The sequence below is a fragment of the Carassius carassius genome, chromosome 1 (assembly GCF_963082965.1).
Source record: "Carassius carassius chromosome 1, fCarCar2.1, whole genome shotgun sequence".
Classification (NCBI taxonomy): Eukaryota; Metazoa; Chordata; class Actinopteri; order Cypriniformes; family Cyprinidae; genus Carassius; species Carassius carassius.
In genome coordinates this window covers 22,225,653-22,247,124 of record NC_081755.1, presented here as the reverse complement: position 1 = coordinate 22,247,124, position 21,472 = coordinate 22,225,653, and the positions used below count along the sequence as shown (strand labels likewise).

At 36.8% G+C, this 21,472-nt stretch overlaps 1 protein-coding gene across 1 annotated transcript in view; it reads left to right on the top strand.

Annotated features, from left to right (window-relative positions):
• The window catches only part of LOC132141765 (glutamate receptor ionotropic, NMDA 2C-like), a 69,528-nt gene that overhangs the window by 42,705 nt on the left and 5,351 nt on the right, over window positions 1–21,472 (top strand). Inside the window, exons 4-9 of the mRNA XM_059551428.1 lie at window positions 95–209; window positions 10,876–11,087; window positions 17,323–17,491; window positions 18,330–18,483; window positions 19,587–19,712; window positions 20,090–20,319. Of these exons, the coding sequence (XP_059407411.1) occupies window positions 95–209; window positions 10,876–11,087; window positions 17,323–17,491; window positions 18,330–18,483; window positions 19,587–19,712; window positions 20,090–20,319 (1,006 nt within the window). The remainder of the gene's footprint in view (window positions 1–94; window positions 210–10,875; window positions 11,088–17,322; window positions 17,492–18,329; window positions 18,484–19,586; window positions 19,713–20,089; window positions 20,320–21,472) is intronic.

Sequence of the window (21,472 nt, the reverse complement as noted above, 5' to 3'; positions counted from 1 at the left end):
TATCCTTTAGTCCTAATTGATATGACATGATGTTAATTAAATATGGAGATTGCTGAACATTGTTGAGAAAACATCTGTCTGACTGTTTTCACAGACATATGCTGAATGTGTCCTGGGAGAACACAGACTTTTCCTTCAACAGTGATGGATATCTGGTCAACCCTTCCATGATCATAATCACTCTGGACCGTGGGAGACAGTGGGATAAGGTATGAATGTTTTAACCTGTAAAACTATAAAACATTTCATTTTCTTCCGCCATATTTGATTCAAAAGGTTGCATCTGCAATGGCGTCATCAATTTTAATGCACCTCTGCAGGTTTCTTTTCCTTCAGGCTAGTTGTGAGTCAAAATGCCATAGATAAATAGCACATACACCTTAGCGTTATTAGTTTGAAATGCATCAGCTTTCACTTTTTATGTCCAGAGAATGGAAATTGAAAATGTCCTATTAAACATTTATGTTTTTACCAGAGTTAGATTACATTGTCTGTGCACTGTCTGCTTTTATGAGCAAACCATTCTCAGATGCTCTGTTTTATAGTGGTCACCATGAATGATTGCACATCCACACGGTTGGGTTCGTCTTCACACATCAGTGATAGCAGGCGATACAAATTGAACTGAATTCATTTATGGAAATGTGCACAAAAAAATCTTTCAGTGAGTACTTTCATGCAACCCCAACACTGTTTACACGGCCAGTGGGAAAGGTGCCCAAAAAAGACTGTTTTGGTTCAGGGCCTCAAAAAACTGCATCCAGCAGTCTTTAAGCAATTACTCACTATTGATATTCTCTTCGGGTTGGACTCAGTTCATATTGGGTGTGGAATCTTGCCCAAAGCTTCCTGGCAGAGGCCACGCTTTTTTCCCCTCCAGGTGGAGTGAAGTTATAAAGCCATAAAAAATGGAACAAAGCTCCAAATGAGATGTTGGCCTGCTATTTCAAAACTCTGGAGACTTAGTGGACTTAGATTAAATATCCACTTTATATCAAGTCTCAGAAGTACAGAAGCCCATTTCTGCCACTTATTAAAAAAATAAAAAAGGTAATTGCAACTTTCAATCTCACAGTTCTGAATTTTTCTCTGCATTATATAATATAAGCTCACAATTTCGAGTTATAAAGTAAATATCTTTTTATGACTTTTCTTCCCTCACATTTGCTGGTTCATATCTGAATCAGTTCTCAGTATTGTGAGATATAAACTTGCAATTGGGAGAAAAAAGTCAGTTACGAGTTCATACTTTGCAATTCTGAAAAAGAAAAAAAAAGAGTTAGAATGGCAAGATGTAAACTCGTGATAAAAAAAGAAATTCAGAATTGTGAGATAAAAAGTAATTACCATTTTTTATTTAGTGGCAGACACAAACTTCCATCCAGAAGTTTCTCACTAAAGCTAAGATTGTAGATATTATAGCTAAGATATTACAAGAAATTGGTGAAAAATATTGTTCTCCATTTAATCTCACTGCTGCCTAGGACAGTTGACCCCAAAAGATTGTTTCATTATTTACTCAACTTCATGTCATTCCAAAGCCTTTTGACTTTATGGTAACACTTTATTTTAAGGACAAATTCTCACTTGTAACAAGTTGAAAGTGAAGTGACATTCAGCCAAGTATGGTTACCCATACTCAGAATTTGTGCTCTGCATTTAACCCATCCGAAATGCACACACACAGAGCAGTGAACACACACACACACACACACTGTGAGCACATATTAATGTCCTATTCTGCATGATCATATTTTATATCCCTTAATCCACCTCATACCTAAACCTAAAAACTACCTTACTATTAATAAGCAGCAAATTACAGTATGAGTTTATTGAGGCAAACTTTGGAGAATTGGTCTCCAAACTAAAGTGGAATGCAAAAGGAAAAATTTTGAAGTGTGTCATTTGCTAATTTCTACTGGAAACTCTATAATAATCCATCATGAAGTATTAAATAAGTAGTCCATATGAACTGTGCACTATTTTTGTATGTAGTGTATGGTAGCTTTGTGTAAGAAATAGACAAAATAGAAATAGTATATGATGGCTTATTTTATTTTTTTACGCAAAGCTATCCTTTAGGAGACATTAGAAGTTGTATGGACTACTTTAATGATAATTTAATTAAGTGTTTGCATCCTTTTGGAAGCTTTAAATCTCTGGTTCCTATTGCAAGCGTATGGCCATGAGTCTTTCTCCTTTTGTGTCCCATGGAAGAAAGAAAGTCATACAGGTTCACAACGACATGAAGGTGAGTAAATGATGACAGAGATTTCATTTTTCTGTGAACTCTTCCTTTAACAGATATTTCTCCCTTTGTGTTGCAGTCACTCTAGCTTTGTTATCTACTGTCTTTGAGCCTGATAAACAAAGAGGGAGATTTTTTTTTAACTTTCTTTAAAGAATGAGGCCTCTTTCATCCTGCTCATGTATTCACAAGGAGTCTTGCTGCATGATGACAGCAGGCATGATGAACTTCTTTTAATGAAATGGACCGGCTCTCTGTGTTGTACACATGGCTCTCTCAGCTCTTGTTGACGATCAGTCTCTCATGGTAAAGTTCATTGTCCCTTGCCTCAGGTGGGAGATATACAGCTCTTATCTATGGCTGTTTTGCACATCTATTTCAGCACTGGGCTGAAAGAGTGCTTTTCCATTCCTGGCCTCTGATGTAATTTAGTGTGCAGGTAATTTATTTGGCAGCAGATTGTACTTTTCAAACACAGTGAGGCTGAAGGCCGGTGATAACTCTTTCCTTATGACTTGGCTAGTGTCATCTTCCAATGACAGGTTTTGTCAGAAGCTGCTTAGGTGCCCTCGGGTGCGAGAGGAGGAGACACCAGAGGCTGACCTTGCTTCTTTCGCTGTGCTGTGATCCAGAGTAAAGCTGCAAAGACCTTCTCCACTGTGTGTGCAAAAGAATTACTGCGGGATAGAATAAAATTGGTTGTTGAATTGAGAATATGCAAATAACATATTATAATGCAAAAGATAAACGGATTGCTCATACCTTTATGGAAAATAAGGTGCATGTCCACTTACTGATGCACATCCAGTTTTGGGTATTGATTCTTTGTGGATTTCTGAAAAGCATGCTGCGCATTATAATTACTATGATCATCAATAATATGATAACTAGCAGTATATGCACTATGCACAATAATAACTGACACTATCATAACTATCATAATCAGAACTTTGATAGCAGCCTAAATAACTTTATGATTACTAGCACTGTGATAACCGACATTATCATAACTAGTTCTGTGGTAATCAATAAATACTGATAATTAGCAGTAAGATAACTCTTACAATGTATAAACTAGTACTGTGCAGACATAACAACTTTATGATTACTAGTACAAGGATAACCAGCACTGTGACAACAGACAGTATCATTACTAGTGTTGTTATAAGTACTATGTGACGAGTGGGGCGGGGCCGAGGGACATGGGAGCGAGGCCGGTGGAGTGATTGGAGATGAGCTACACCTGTTCGACCCACCGGTCTCGAGGCCCACGGAGGAGATGGTAGGATATAAAACTGGAGCGACGACAATGAAGGACGAGAGAGAACCAGGCCTGGGATTTTAGTTGTGTTTTGGTTTTATTTGCGCGCACCAGTCGTCCGTGAGGGGCTGGTGCGCTGTTTTGTGTTTATTTTGAAATTATTAAAATGTTCATTTTGATTGTCCGCCGGTTCCCGCCTCCTTCTTCCGGATGAATACAAAGGTTTATCGTTACAGTGGTGCCGAAGCCCGGGAGAAGGAGGGACGCGCTGCTGAAGATCCCTCGCCGCTGTGGTGAATCCGCGGTGCCAACGAGCAGGCGAGGAGTGTGCCGCCATGGACGCTCGAGGCGGTGGGCTGGAGCGAGTTGCCGGGGACGGGCGAGCTCGCTACCGGCCGCCCACGATGTGGAGAGACGGCTGCCGTCCGTGAGGGAGCGGAGGAGTCGGCGCCGTTCGCCAGGTGGCCGGAGCCTGCTGCCATCCGCCGGAACGGGGAGGAGCAGGGAACGGGGGACTCCTGCCGGCTGCCCAAAACCGGAGGAGCCGTCGCCGTCCACCGGGCGGCGGAGGAGTGTCGTGCCGTCCGCCGAGGGCCGTCCAGTGCCACCGCCAGGCACCGCGGAGGAGATCGCCCAGCTGGTGGAGGGCCGAGCAGCGGTGCGTCTGGGAACCGGAATTTTTTTTTTTCTCCTCTCTCCCCTCTCTCCTCCTTCCATCTCCTTTTCTCTCGCCTGTCCTACCCCCAGGTTCCCGCAGGTCCCCGTGAGCGGTCCCCCCCGGAGGGGGGCGGGGGGGGGAGGTTTGGGGTAGAGCGCAGTCTCGGGAGTACCCCCCGGCCTGCGAGGGGCGATGGGGGTATGTGACGAGTGGGGCGGGGCCGAGGGACATGGGAGCGAGGCCGGTGGAGTGATTGGAGATCAGCTACACCTGTTCGATCCACCGGTCTCGAGGCCCACGGAGGAGATGGAAGGATATAAAACTGGAGCGACGACAATGAAGGACGAGAGAGGACCAGGCCTGGGATTTTAGTTGTGTTTTGGTTTTATTTGCGCGCACCAGTCGTCCGTGATGGGGCTGGTGCGCTGTTTTGTGTTTATTTTGAAATTATTAAAATGTTCATTTTGATTGTCCGCCGGTTCCCGCCTCCTTCTTCCGGAAGAATACAAAGGTTTATCGTTACATACTATAAAGAGGAAAAATGCCTTTAAGATTTCTATGATAACTAACACTATCATAACAAGTACTATTGTAATCGGTACTATAATAGCTAGCAGTATAAACAACCTTATAATTACTAGAAGTATGATTATCAGCATAACTGAAATCATAATTACTGTAGGACAGTTGATACGATGATAACTAGCAGTATAAACGTCTATAAGATTACTAGCACTGTGATAATTGACACTATCATAACTATCATTATATGATAACTTGCAGTATAAACAACTTTATGGTTACTAGCACTATGATAACTAACACTAAGATAACTGTTGTACTGTCTTAACTAGTACTGTGATATTCAAGACTATCATAACTAGCTGTACAGTATACACTGCATAATTGTTAGCACTATGATAACTGACACTATCATAACTATTATAATCAGTACTATGATAACTGAGACTATCATAACTAGTACTATTATAATCAGTACTATGATAACTGAGACTATAATAACTAGTACTATTATAATCAGTACTATAATAACTGACACTATCATAACTAGTACTATTATAATCAGTACTATAATAACTGACACTATCATAACTAGTACTATTATAATCAGTACTATGATAACTGACACTATCATAACTAGTACTATTATAATCAGTACTATGATAACTGACACTATCATAACTAGTACTATTATAATCAGTACTATGATAACTGACACTATCATAACTAGTACTTTTATAATCAGTACTATGATAACTGAGACTATCATAACTAGTACTATTATAATCAGTACTATGATAACTGACACTATCATAACTAGTACTATTATAATCAGTACTATGATAACTGACACTCTCATAACTAGTACTTTTATAATCAGTACTATGATAACTGACACTATCATAACTATTACTATATGATAACTTGCAGTATAAACAACTTTATGGTTACTAGCACTATGATAACTAACACTAAGATAACTGTTGTACTGTCTTAACTAGTACTGTGATATTCAAGACTATCATAACTAGCTGTACAGTATACACTGCATAATTGTTAGCACTATGATAACTGACACTATCATAACTATTATAATCAGTACTATGATAACTGAGACTATCATAACTAGTACTATTATAATCAGTACTATGATACCTGAGACTATCATAACTAGTACTATGATAACTGAGACTATCATAACTAGTACTATTATAATCAGTACTGTGATAACTGACACTATCATAACTAGTACTATTATAATCAGTACTATGATAACTGACACTATCATAACTAGTACTATTATAATCAGTACTATGATAACTGACACTATCATAACTAGTACTATTATAATCAGTACTATGATAACTGACACTATCATAACTATTATAATCAGTACTATGATAACTGACACTATCAAAACTAGTACTTTTATAATCAGTACTGTGATAACTGACACTATCATAACTAGTACTATTATAATCAGTACTATGATAACTGAGACTATCATAACTAGTACTATTATAATCAGTACTGTGATAACTGACACTATCATAACTAGTACTATTATAATCAGTACTATGATAACTGACACTATCATAACTAGTACTATTATAATCAGTACTATGATAACTGACACTATCATAACTAGTACTATTATAATCAGTACTATGATAACTGACACTATCATAACTAGTACTATTATAATCAGTACTATGATAACTGACACTATCATAACTATTATAATCAGTACTATGATAACTGACACTATCAAAACTAGTACTTTTATAATCAGTACTATAATAACTGACACTATCATAACTAGTACTTTTATAATCAGTACTATGATAACTGACACTATCATAACTAGTACTATTATAATCAGTACTATGATAACTGACACTATCATAACTATTATAATCAGTACTATGATAACTGACCAGGGGCGATTCTAGGATTTAGATTTTAGGGGGGCTCAGCCCCCATTAAGGGTATGATTAAAAAAATATTATTTGACTATTAGGGTAGGGTGGTATGCTACTAACCTTACTGCAATCCACTATTCCATTGTATTTCCTGTATTTCATATATGGGAGTAGGAGTACTGACTGAGCCATATACAACATTGTAATAAAAAAATAATTATTGGATGTGACCACAAGAAAATAGGGAATGTCGATTTTTTTTTTTTTTTACAATGAAGACCTCCTGATTCATTCACTGTACAAACACACGCACACATGTTTCCAGTACAAACACAACATTTTACTGTTTGCATTTCTATGCTCACATACAAACCTCAGATAGGATTTTTTTCCTTTGACGATACCACTGCTTTTTCTTATAAATGTACAGGGAAATTGGCAGACAATTAAAACAATGGCAGGGTTCAATGACTGAAATGAATCTTGGGAACACTGGTATTATGTGTGTGAGAGGCTGTCTACGTTCTGTTCTCACCTGACTGTTGCTCATTTGCAGACCTACTTCCGCACGACAATAAAAAATTTTGTATATCCATCTACAATGAAACATAAATTATTTGAGTTTTTTTTAGCTTTTTAGCCTTTATAATCAACAATACGATTGGATATTCATAAAGTCACCCCATGAAAATTGATGTCATTTTAAGTATTTTAACTAACCAGCTAATATTCATTAAGAATATAGACAAACCATGTATTAATGTAATTGTCTATTGGTAATATGATTAATCTGTTCTATATTTCTTTCTATTTATTAAAAATAACAACATGAATTATCAATTTGCCACTTCTATAAATCAAGTACAAATCTAGTATAAATCAAGAAAATCAAAAATCCCTTTACTCTACGCTTACTCTAATTTATGTATCATGACACTCCTCCTGATTCATTATTAATTAATACAAAACTATATTTAATAATACAAAACAAAAAACTCCACATTCTCTCTCTGGGCCATCTAATGCTTTCAGACAATGATGTGTGTCTTTAATCATTTCTGTGCATGGCTGCATAATGTAATGTCAAAATACATAATAATATGTCTGTAATTTTAAAAAGTAAATGAAAATAAATCATGATCGTTTTCTGAATCTAAAGTATGTTTTCATGGGTGTTAATCACTTCATTTTTGTAGGAATAAAAAACAACTATCACACAAGGGCTGAAGGTGAACGCAGCGAAACGTATTGGTATTGGATGAGAAACCAAGCCGTCCCGTGTGCTCCCAATGCTCCAGTAACATTACATTATGTAAACTGCAATGCATTTATGACAAAGAACTGCACCGATGCAGATGTAATATCATAGCATTAGCAATCTATCAGTAAATGCACGCACACACGACACACACCTTGTGCTCTCTGATGTTCGCTCTGCAGATTGAAAAATGCGCTAAATCCAAGCAGACTCAGATAAAGGGAGGAGCCGAAACTTGACGCAGCTTGCCGCCGTTTCAAATGAGTTTTTTTAAAGGGGACTGAAGCGATCAAAAATTTATTAATCAAATATTTTTTTGGGGGGGCTGGGCTGAAGCCCCCCTAAAAAGGGCCTAGTGACGCCCCTGTAACTGACACTATCATAACTATTATAATCAGTACTATGATAACTGACACTATCATAACTATTATAATCAGTACTATGATAACTGACACTATCATAACTAGTACTATTATAATCAGTACTATGATAACTGACACTATCATAACTAGTACTATTATAATCAGTACTATGATAACTGACACTATCATAACTATTATAATCAGTACTATGATAACTGACACTATCATAACTAGTACTATTATAATCAGTACTATGATAACTGACACTATCATAACTATTATAATCAGTACTATGATAACTGACACTATCATAATTAGTACTATTATAATCAGTACTATGATAACTGACACTATCATAACTAGTACTATTATAATCAGTACTATGATAACTGACACTATCAAAACTAGTACTTTTATAATCAGTACTATAATAACTGACACTATCATAACTATTATAATCAGTACTATGATAACTGACACTATCATAACTATTATAATCAGTACTATGATAACTGACACTATCATAACTAGTACTATTATAATCAGTACTATGATAACTGACACTATCATAACTATTATAATCAGTACTATAATAACTGACACTATCATAACTATTATAATCAGTACTATGATAACTGACACTATCATAACTATTATAATCAGTACTATGATAACTGACACTATCATAACTTGTACTATTATAATCAGTACTATGATAACTGACACTATCATAACTAGTACTTTTATAATCAGTACTATAATAACTGACACTATCATAACTATTATAATCAGTACTATGATAACTGACACTATCATAACTATTATAATCAGTACTATGATAACTGACACTATCATAACTAGTACTATTATAATCAGTACTATGATAACTGACACTATCATAACTATTATAATCAGTACTATAATAACTGACACTATCATAACTATTATAATCAGTACTATGATAACTGACACTATCATAACTATTATAATCAGTACTATGATAACTGACACTATCATAACTATTATAATCAGTACTATGATAACTGACACTATCATAACTAGTACTATTATAATCAGTACTATGATAACTGACACTATCATAACTATTATAATCAGTACTATGATAACTGACACTATCAAAACTAGTACTTTTATAATCAGTACTATAATAACTGACACTATCATAACTAGTACTTTTATAATCAGTACTATGATAACTGAGACTATCATAACTAGTACTATTATAATCAGTACTATGATAACTGACACTATCATAACTATTATAATCAGTACTATGATAACTGACACTATCAAAACTAGTACTTTTATAATCAGTACTATAATAACTGACACTATCATAACTAGTACTTTTATAATCAGTACTATGATAACTGACACTATCATAACTAGTACTATTATAATCAGTACTATGATAACTGACACTATCATAACTATTATAATCAGTACTATGATAACTGACACAATTATAACTAGTACTATTATAATCAGTACTATGATAACTTGCAGTATAAACAACTTTATGGTTACTAGCACTATGATAACCAGCACTATGACAATAGACGCGATTATAATTAGCACTGTGATAATATATGCTATGATAACTAGCATTATAAACAGCATTATGGTTATTTACTAGCACTTTGATAATTCACACTGTCATAACCAGAACTCTGATATTACTGTGTGAAAACCAATGGTATGATAAGCAACACAATTATCATAAGCAATGCTGGCATTGTTGCGTTTCATATATTTAGATGGTGGCTCACTGAAGCAGGCAGCATTTATTATAGTAATTAAGTATTGCATAACTTTTGACCAAATCTATGTTAAGATTTAAGGACTATCAATTTCCAAATAAACTCAAACATTCTTAACTGCTTATACAGTATGAGTTATTTTATGAGTTAACACAATAAAACTGTTTGTCAGAAAAGAAACCACACGTGGGTTTCCAGTCAGGGACCGATTTCTCACCGGATGACTAAGTGTGGACAGTCTCTTGCTTAATAAAAACAGTCATTAGTTTCACTCAGTGGTTTTGAGTTTTCCCTGAGCTGTGGTCTATATGTTGATGAAAGGAGCTGGCCGATATATTACAATTTGTCTATATTGCTAAGCACCATAAAATCTAATGAATATAATTATTGCACAAAGATTACTTGCATCAAACTAATAAAAGCATAACCAGCAGAAAGTGCTTACTCTGAGATTTGCATCGGCTTGGAGTCATTTAAATACAGCCTTGCTTTCATTTCCTTGATCAGGTTGAAATATAAAGTTCTCATATTGTATATGGCACTTTTCTCTTGGGTCTTGTCTTTGCTCTAACAGGACTAACAATGATGTGTGTTAAACCCATTGAAGAGGAAATTAACAAAAGCCTCTAATTCTGCACAATGAATACATAACAACCCAAGTGTAAACACAGCAAACACAGAAAAATGAAGATAAATAACAGTCCTCCAAGTCCTTTATTTTGTACATTTGGATACTTAGCATGCATAAAATAGAGGTATTTTTCTGCCTTTGTTTTATGAGTGTAAGCTATTTCTTTTATTGAACCCCATGAATGAATTCAAAAGCTTTAAGCACATTAAATTCTCTCTCTCTTTAACAGGTGGGGAATTATGAGTCTGGTATCCTGCAGATGAGGTATCCTGTCTGGCCACGTTATGGGACCTTCCTGGAGACTGTGTCTGATAACCGTCACTTGACAGTGGCCACACTGGAGGAAAGGCCTTTTGTGATTGTCGAAGCTGTGGATCCTGTCACTGGCACCTGCCTCAGTAACACTGTCCCCTGCAGACGGCAGTCAAACAAGACCGAAACGTAAGTAAACGTTGGTTTTCAGAATGATTAAAGTTTAGCTAAAAAGAACATTCTAACATCATTTAATTACCGTCATGTTGTTCCAAACCGAACAGAACTGAATTCGGCATGCTCATGAATCCTCTCATCATAAAGAAATGCAGAAAATACATAATAAAGAGATTTATTTCACAGCTTCCGTGATTATAATGGAATTTTTTGCATAACGTGCGCTAGACTACTCACAACTCAAACAAATACAGAAACACACTGCACATGTGATGCCAAGCTGATGAAGATGTTTTCTTAATTTGCTGGTGTTTTTTTATTATTATTTGCATGTGTTGCAGTGTGTTTAGCTCTCTCAGCCACTGTAGTTCCATAATTTAATGCATTCTTGCAGAAAAAAAACAAACATATAATTTATTGCCAGTGATACGGTAAATACCCAGGAGCCTCTTTGGTAACCTTTTCCAGTCAGAAGCTGCAGTGGTCATTATCAGCCAACCACAGAGCACAGTAAACTCCTGACATGCATGCTTGAGCACTTTATCAAAGGATAATTAAAGGAGACCTGGGCTCATCTTAAGAGATAGAATCTTTATCATATTACTGAACAGAATGAGAAAATGTTGCTGTTTCATTGCTCTTCTGTTGGATATAATTCTGGTTGCAGATGGTCAGGTGTTGCTGTTATTTTGAGATGCCAGATTTTTGCATGAATGAATTAGATAAAGCAATATGAGACAGATGTCAACATGGAAAAGAGAAACTAAAGAAGGTTAAAGGGAACTAATATTATATTATAATTATATATGTCTTCTATGGCCTCTCGGACATAAGACCACACTCTACATGCAGTGCAGAAAAATACTACTAACTTAAATATGTTTTTCAGTATGTACTGTAGCATTGCAAAGTCTGATTAATTTGAGTGATTATTTATAAAATTGTTAATTTGGTAACACTTTAGTATAAGAATCATCAGTCTGTCTGGAATAACATGAAGAAACTGAACAAATCTCAATCCAGAAGAACTGTGGTGACGTCTTCAAGATGCTTCAAGAAACCTTCCTGAAAAACTATGTGCAAGTGCACCTAGAACAAAAGCTGCTTTAAGGTTGATTTGACTTTACCACAAGTGCTAAAACTTTTTCACAGTTCTGTAGATTACAGGTAGGTTTCTTCAAATGTCTTGCAGACGTTGCCACAGTTCATCTGGAATTAGTCTGTCTTGGTGTTTTACTGAATTATTTTGTATTAATTGGCAGCTCTTGTTGTAATGCTTTAGGATCAGTTGTCTGTTTTTGGTCCTTCTCAACCTGAGAACTGCCAGCGTTCAGCTCTGGTGAAGATAACTGGATACTCACCTCATGAGAACTGAGTGGTAATTAGCAGAGCTGATTAAAGCTGCGCTGGACTCAGTGGAGGGTCTCAAACTCCTCACGCTCTGCCTCCCCTCTCCAAACACACACGCTGTTGTGCTAGGCCCATTAACATGTTATTTAAGAGTCATTCCCTCAGGATGTTCTACTCATTACATTCAGGCCAAATCTGAAGGGCTCCCGGAAACAGCAGAAGTATAAAAAAAAAAAAAAAAAAAAAAAGCAAGTTAGCATGGATGAGAAATAGACATACAAGCTCATTTTAAAGTAGACGGAAAGGAATTTAGACACTTACAGCATACTTAGACTGTCAGACTGTCATTGCATTGTCGTCCAAATCTGTCCAGATGTGTTTGGAGGGGCAGGGCTGTCTTTGTTGTACTGCATGTCTGTTGATGCTGTGACTGATGTCAAACAAATAGTTGTGTGGTTTATGGTGATGATAGCATGTGCTATTGTGTGGGTGGGTGTTTAGTGTGACTCATTTCCTCTAATCACCTTTATGCCACACACCATTAGTCAAGAGGTTACAGGGAAGGTTAGAGAGCGCTCTCTTCCTCCTCTCTCCTTTTCTTTCTCTTGTTTTTGTCCATCTTTATTTGTACTGCTTTCTAAGGCATGCATTTGAACAAACATTTTGCCTTAAGTTTTAAGTAACTTTCCCTGCACCATTTGCACTACAGAAATTAATGTTACTTTAGGCGAGGTGTGCTAGACATGAGTAGTTCTAAATATTGAGTTCCAGGAACTACTGTTGCCAGCATTGCTATAGTAGAACCAATATCCCTTTCAGGCCGTTTTTCTGGTTGCATTCACACTGGGAGCAGGAACTGTCAAGCAGCCAACAGTGACATCTTTATTTGTGGCATTTACAAACATCAACAACTAAAAAATGGAGGATGTTGTGTTCCGAGCAGGATTCATGTTAATGGAGATGGAAATGGAAAACACAATTTATGCAGTTGAAAGAGCAAGAAAATCTGACTAAATCTTCTATGACAAATTGCAGTGTTACATATCATCAAGACTGAGAAAAAATCACACTATGCTGAAGACAACAGGCAATAATGCTCTTTTCCATGTTCATGGAGAAAATATTTTTATATGGCTTTTTTAAAAATGCTGGGTAGCCGGTGTTTCGTATGTGTTTGGCCAATCAGCGGACACTTACGTCACTGGTATAGTTCTGCTTTAGACCCTACTCTGAAGCTGGAATGCAATTAGAATGAGAACAGAGCTTATATACTCCAGGTGTCGAGTGATGATTAGCTAAATCTATGAGTAATTAATGATTCCCAGCAGAGCTTGCATTAGAGCTCTCATTTCCTGCAGTGTGAACATGCCAAAAGGCAGCAACTTCCACCAATATTTCTAGGAACTATGAAAAGGTTCCTCCGGTGCTAATGCCCCTTTGAGGTTGGACTCTTTTGACTTGGGCAAGTGTGTTACATCCCACCAGCCGCCTGACATCCCCTCAGAACACCCCAGTAACCATCCAGAAAACTGTTGTAACCTCCTGCCAACACCCAAGGAACCATCCAGAACCAACTAAAAAACCCTAACAATGACCTAGCAACCATCCAGAACTGGTGGGATCTACCTCCCACCTCTATACTGCTTACACACACACACACACACACACACACAGAGAGAGAGAGAGAGAGAGAGAGAGAGAGAGAAAGAGAGAGAGAGAGAGAGAGAGAGAGAGAGAGAGAGAGAGAGAGTGTTCATGCTCCCTTTATTGCCTGCACTCCATGTTAAACCAATATGGAGGCTTGCTGTTGTTTTCCAGGGTTGCAATTCTGTTTGTGAATCCAGACTAAAGATCTGGCTGAAGGCTGTGCTGTTTATTTTTCCCCAACCGTTGTGAAATGAACCGGAGCTCTGAAAACAAATAATGCTCAAATGCAGAAAGCTGAGCCAAAAATAAAGCTCCTGGAGGCACACATTTAAGCTCAAATCACAAGTGCTCGAGAAACATTTTAAGCGTATAGATTGCATTTCTCTGAGTAAGTCAACCTTTTGATGTTGCAGTCAAAGTGTTTCGGATGGCTGTTCTGCCACACATCTCACTAATGTGAACTGGATGGACATTTCTACCACTTCAGTAATGCATTAACCCACTCCCTGAAACTGATGCTCTTCCTCGCTACAACAGCAAGAATCTGCACTTAATATTGATTTCTGCAATTACTTTCTGCTTTTTAGAGAGAGGACAGGATAGATAGATAGATAGATAGATAGATAGATAGATAGATAGATAGATAGATAGATAGATAGATAGATAGATAGATAGATAGATAGATAGATAGATAGATAGATAGATAGATAGATAGATAGATAGATAGATAGATGTTTTTACACCACAGACAAGGTTTGAGAAGGAAAAAATCATTATGAAAATATAATTATATTTTCTTTAAAATGTTCTTCCTAACTTTCCTAACAGGCCTTATTATCATGTCATATATAACTGTGATGTTCTGTAAAACAACAAACTTTAAAATACTTTTTACTTACTGGTGAAAATCAAATGGTCAACTCTGCTTTTTCTCAGGTACATCGCAGTGTAAGCTTCATTTCATGTATGTGTTTTAGTTCCTGTTTAGATTTTCTGTGCCAATCAAAACAAGGTCTAAAACATGGAGTCAGACTCATATAACAAGACTATTAAGTTTACATGTATATAACTGAGTAAATACAACAAGATGTCACTTTCTATAAGAACAAAGCGTCTGAGCAACAGTGTTATACTGACGACAGCATGTACAATCTCTGTACAGTAACAGCTCTTATCCGATTCTGCACACCGTTTTTCTTCCATCTTTATTTGTTTGTGATTAATTTGAGTTGGATTTGTTTTGGCCCGGCCCGGCTGTCCTTCCATCTGTCACAGCTGCGATGAAACACAAGTACCCATCGTGACGGCCACTTTACCCATCCACCCACTCAATGCTGACGTCACGTCTCACCATCGGTGCTCCCGTAATCCCCCCCTTTTTAGTTATTTGCCATTTTTAGGTTCTCCCAGAGGATTTTCTTGTGTTTTCATATGTGCCTTGATGCTATTTAGACAGTATAACCACAAAATCTCCTTGTTATACATCAGAATGCATTGTTATTCCCTGTCTGGCCGTAGAAAAGCGCAACCAGCCTCCGTCACTGCCGTTAGACAGCATAAATGGATTTATTGTTGCTGTCGTTAATCACTCGTGATTGGATGTAAGTTTTGCCTCAACATTCATAATCCAGAAAACAGGAAACAGGCCAAGACTGAGGAAACAATGTAATGTTAATGAGGCACAGCCACCGCTGAAAGATATTTCATTTTAGATATCTCCACAGAAATGGCCCTTTTTGTATTTACTTGTTGACGTTGGCAAATGGATTGGCACTGAACATAATTACAAAACTAGTCTGAGTAACTAATGACAGAAGCAAATAGATTATATCCAAGACCTTGTTTTTGTATTACGTCTGACCTATTTCAAACTTCTTGTGTACAAGCTGCACATCGCACATGAGATTTAGATTCAGATTTGCAGTTCAGATTCAGCTGCTGCTGTGGCAGAGCAAGTACCTATATACATCCACGACATGCTACGGTGAACATGTAGGAAGAGTTTGGAGAAAAAGGGAACTGCAAATAATCCTAAGGCATACAGCCTCATGTGTAAAGCTTGGTAGAGGTGGTGTCATGGCATGGGCATGCATGGCTGTCTCTGAAACAGGCCCTCTCAATTTTAATGATGGCTTGATGTATGATGGCAGCAGCAGAATGAATGCAGAAGTGTACAGAAACATCTTGGCTACCAATGGTCAAGAAAACGCCACCAGATTCATTGGGAAGCGCTTGATATTGCATCAGGAGATTACCCAAAACACCCTGCCAGGTCAGTCAAGGTGTTTATCAGGGCAAAGAAATGGAAAGTCTAAGATTGCCCAAATAAATCTCCAGATTTAAATCCGATTGAACATGAATTTCACCAGCTGAAGAGGAGACTAAAGATAGAAACTCTCCAAAACAAGCAACAGATGGAATTGGCTGCATTAAAGGCTGGAGAAAAGCATTTCAAAGCATAAGACCAAGAGTCTGGTGATGTCTATGGGTTGCAGACTCACTGCTCTTATTGCATGCAAGAGATCTGCAACTAAATATTAGCTTTTAATCTTTTACAGCTGCCTTAGATTCAACTGTTCCAATAATTATGCTCACATCAAATGGTGGGATGAACTCTAAAAGTGCTGTCCTTTTTATTTGGTAAAACATGTATGTGTTGAAACAGCTAATGTGACAAAACGTGACATTCTGTTTTAACTTTTAACTTTTACTTATATTTGCACATTTCTTGTCTCTACAGCAAGCAGAGCAATTTTGTCTTTACTGTTCCAATATTTATGGAGGGCGCTGTATAACATATATACAAAACCCCGATATGTAACATGCATGAATCACCCTGTAGCAGATCTAGACAGGTGGAGCTGGGGAAGGTGGAGGGTTTCTGAAGCATGTCCCAGCAAGTACTAGCCAAATATCTGAATGTTGAGCAACATCTTGTTGGCTGCTGATATGAAAAGAACCAATCAGCTGCGCGACGTTGAGTAATGATGTGATTATATCTGATTGAGTTAGAACCTGCGCCATCTAGAGATTCATGACAGAACTTTGTATTTACGTATTTGTACTTTAATACTATACATCACTGGTCCATGTAGTCTTGTTTTTTAATTTCTTGTGAATACTACCATTGAAAATGACATTTCTGGGTTTATGACATCTAAATGTAAAGAGAAAATATTTTTTTGTGTGTAATTTTGGCATTGTTATCGAACTTAAATAATAGGGTAATGATCCTGTTGTGTTCCCACAGGATAGTCGGGCACACTGAGCCTTACACCAAACTATGCTGCAAAGGCTTTTGCATAGACATCTTGAAAAAGCTCTCTCGCAACATCAAGTTCTCCTACGACCTCTACCTGGTCACCAACGGCAAACATGGCAAGCTGGTACGAGGGATCTGGAACGGTATGATTGGAGAGGTGAGAAAACCAAACATTTCAGTTTTTATTTCAAGTCGACAAAATTTACCTAATTTACTTACTTAATACACGCTGGTCTTGTTTTGAAAGATTTATTGGTCCTCTGCATAATTGGTCCACTGCTCCACTTTAACATCACCAGGCCCTAATACTTTTCAATCCTCTTCCATGTTTTCACCATCCAATCAATTCCTGATGCATAAAATCAAGTGCCATTCTACATTTTGTTAATGTTAATTAATACTTAATTGGTCATACAGTAAGCAAAATGGGTTGCAAATGCTTTTCATATAAATGATTTGATATGGCAGATTCTGATGTAAACTAGTTCTATAAGTTGTTTAGTAAACCTAAATCTAAATGAGAGAAAGACTGTTGACTGCAGAATGCATCTAACAGCTTGTTCATTCAAGCGGACGTGACTGGCATTGAAATGACACAAACAACCTTGTAAATAAACATCTCCTTCAAGTAAGTCGACGTCTGATGCACAGCGGCGTCTAAAGAGTTTTAGATGTGACTTGTGCTCCTGCCTTGTCCATTGTTTTTTTTTGTTAGAAAGACTATTGTGCTCATTCACGCATTATGCATAGTGTGGGTTAACCAGAGAGAGAGAGAGAGTCTGGGCTCTAAATCTAACACACACACACAAACACACACACATAGTGATTACTGGACTAGCACACCCACAACAAACATGTTTCTGGATATTAAAGCAACAATTTACCCATATATGAAAATTCTGTCATAATTTCCAAACCCATATGACTTTCTCTCTGCTGTAGATGTCTACAGTTCTTAATTATCCTCATATATATATATACATCTTTCTTCTCAGGTGTTTTATAAGCGAGCGGACATGGCCATTGGCTCTCTGACCATAAACGAGGAGCGCTCTGAGATCATTGACTTCTCTGTGCCGTTTGTGGAGACCGGCATCAGTGTGATGGTGGCCAGAAGCAATGGAACTGTATCTCCATCAGCCTTCCTGGGTAAGATATAGTAGGATAAAATGAAATAAAGTTAAAACTATTAATGAACTGAATCACACCGTATGACATGTTACAATGATTTTTCAGTATTCAGAAACATAGGACTTTCTGAAAAATGGCACAGCTGGTCATGTTTTTACAGCTAAAACAGTACGTTACTGTTGCTAACTCAAATAGGCCTTTCAATACATCCCATAAAATTTGACTAAGGTTTGCCATGCTGAATGATGTTTATATATATATATATATATATATATATATATATATATATATATATATATATATATAGATTAGAAAAGATTAAAAATAGATTTGCTAATATTCTTAAGTGGGCTGGAATGAATTGTGACATTGAAAGGGTTTTTAATCTGCCAAAGAAACAGAAACTATGCAGAAATCCCACAGTAATGTGATTAAAAAAGAGAAGAGCTGAACGTTTGAATCTAAAACAGTGTTGTTTTAATATTGTTTATGTGTTTATTAATATTTATAATTAGATATTTTTATATTTACGCTTCATTTTAATTGTAGTGTAAATTCTATTCATCTTGTCTTTACATTTTTTTATTTTTTTTATTTTAGTATTTCAACTCTTACTTGCCAAGGCAACATTAACACTAATAATTATTCATATAATATTTCTGTTTTATCAGTATTAGTTAATAACAGTGACATATTTTTGGTTTGCAGTGGTTCTTATCCGACTGTAACAGTGTTGGTTTGTGAATCTTAAATCCTGTTTCATTTTCACTGATGTGGTCAGTTAGCCACCCCCATAAATCCTTTTGCACATTTTTCCCATAACACTGCAAACAATAAACGTTCCCAAAACCCAGAATTCATCGCAAAATACACTAGCATAACTGTCATTTCATAAAACAAGATGTAGTTATAAATATTTACAGTGCTGTCTTACTCATGTGTGTGAGACAGAGAAATCAGTGTTTCTCGTTTAATGGCGTATGAATTGTGTTGACTTTAATTTGCACCTCATTTTGCACACATACAGATTTAAAAAGGTTTTACAGTTCTACAAGAATAAAAAGCATGTCATCCGGGAAATAACGTCATTTGCTTCCTCTGTGTTTGTCTCTCTGTTCCAGAGCCCTACAGCCCAGCGGTGTGGGTCATGATGTTTGTCATGTGTCTTACAGTCGTGGCGGTGACTGTGTTCGTGTTTGAATACTTCAGTCCTGTGGGCTACAACCGCAGCCTGGTCAGTGCCAAAGGTCAGTGTTCACCGCCTCTGCTAGCTCTTCAGGAACTGTGACAGATGTCAGGAACAGTGGCAACCTGAAACTTCATCATACATGACAGGTTTGACAGAACATAAGCTAGGAGAAAAGATCATTCACAGGTAAAATAATTAATTAACTAATAATAAAGCACATATTGTGCATGACTTTATTCTACCTCCCTAATTCTACCAACTTAATAACTACCAACTATTAATAATTAGGAGTTTGAGGCAAAAGTCATAGTTAATGGTTTGTTTAAGGCGAGAATTGGACTTTAAAATAAAGTGTGTACACTTTTTATTTTTGTTGAGTTTATTGAAAGACAATGCAACAAGTAAACCAATGCTTTTGAATATTCTCTATTTTAGATCCAGGTGGTCCGACGTTCACCATTGGGAAGTCGGTCTGGCTGCTGTGGGGGATCGTCTTCAATAACTCAGTGCCCATTGAAAACCCCAAAGGCACCACCAGTAAGATCATGGTGCTGGTGTGGGCTTTCTTTGCCGTGATCTTCCTGGCCAGCTACACAGCCAACCTGGCAGCCTTCATGATCCAGGAGCAGTACATTGACACTGTTTCTGGACTGAGTGACAAGAAGGTAAGAGCTGCCACCATCTCTCTTAGCCAAATGGCCGATCTAGGGCACGAGTTTTAATTAAAGCCGTCACTGTGGAACTACGAGAGGAATCTATGCTGATAATAAATATGGATATGTACACTTTCATGATGAAATACTGTGATTCGAGTACTAATCACTCATTTGTGTCATTTTAATAAGACGTTTATGGACAATTTCAAGCATTAAAACTGTTTTAAATACTGGCAACATGAAAGACTACTTAGAGGTGCAAGTATGATGCCAAAGTTTTTCTTATATATATATATCTTTTCATATGCTGGTGTTGTTAATCATGTAGTGTAAACTGGGTGTTGTTTCAGACAAACTCGTGACTCATGGTAAAAATAATCAAGGATTGTTTTTAGTTGTAATGATTTTGTTGCTTCAGCATTTTAAAATGTGTCTACTAATGAATAGTGTGTAGCCTGAGCTGCCTAGTTAAATATTTATCCTATTTAGATAACTCTGTGACACTATTTTAATCAGCTGTGAAGTGATTTACAATGATACTGAAAGCTGTTATAGCTGACGAGCTTCAGATGGAAACTGTTAAAAGAGCAATTTTGAAGACAAAGTTAGACTTCAAGCCACAAGACTGTCATTAAAGAGCCACACGGGTTGACTACCAGGGAATTAGACACTGACAGCAAGATGTGTTTGTTTGCATTTGGATTCAGGAGTGTGCTTGGGAGGCATTACACAAAGAACGAAACGCCTGAAGGGCAAAATAGCCAGAGGGCAAGAATATCACGCAGTGATCTGACTGTTGCTTTATAGTGTGTAACTGCTTGCTTAGCTGCAGTTTAGTGCACTTGTATTTGTACCAAAATAGTTTTTATTTATATACAACATTGTTGCTGTATTTTTATCACAAAAAACAAAGATGATAAAACATTTAATAAAATTAGTACAACAAAGTACTATTTTTTAAAGTTATTTGTTCCAAGTAGCAAAACAGAATCTGTAAAATAATGTAATGTATTGAAAAATAATAATTATGAAAACAATTTTATTAATTATGTAGCATTATTGTATTAAAATAATATTCAAAGAGAGTGGACATTATATTAATCATGATCAGTGTTGGGGGTAATGCATTACAAGTAACTTGAGTTACGTAATCAGGTTACTA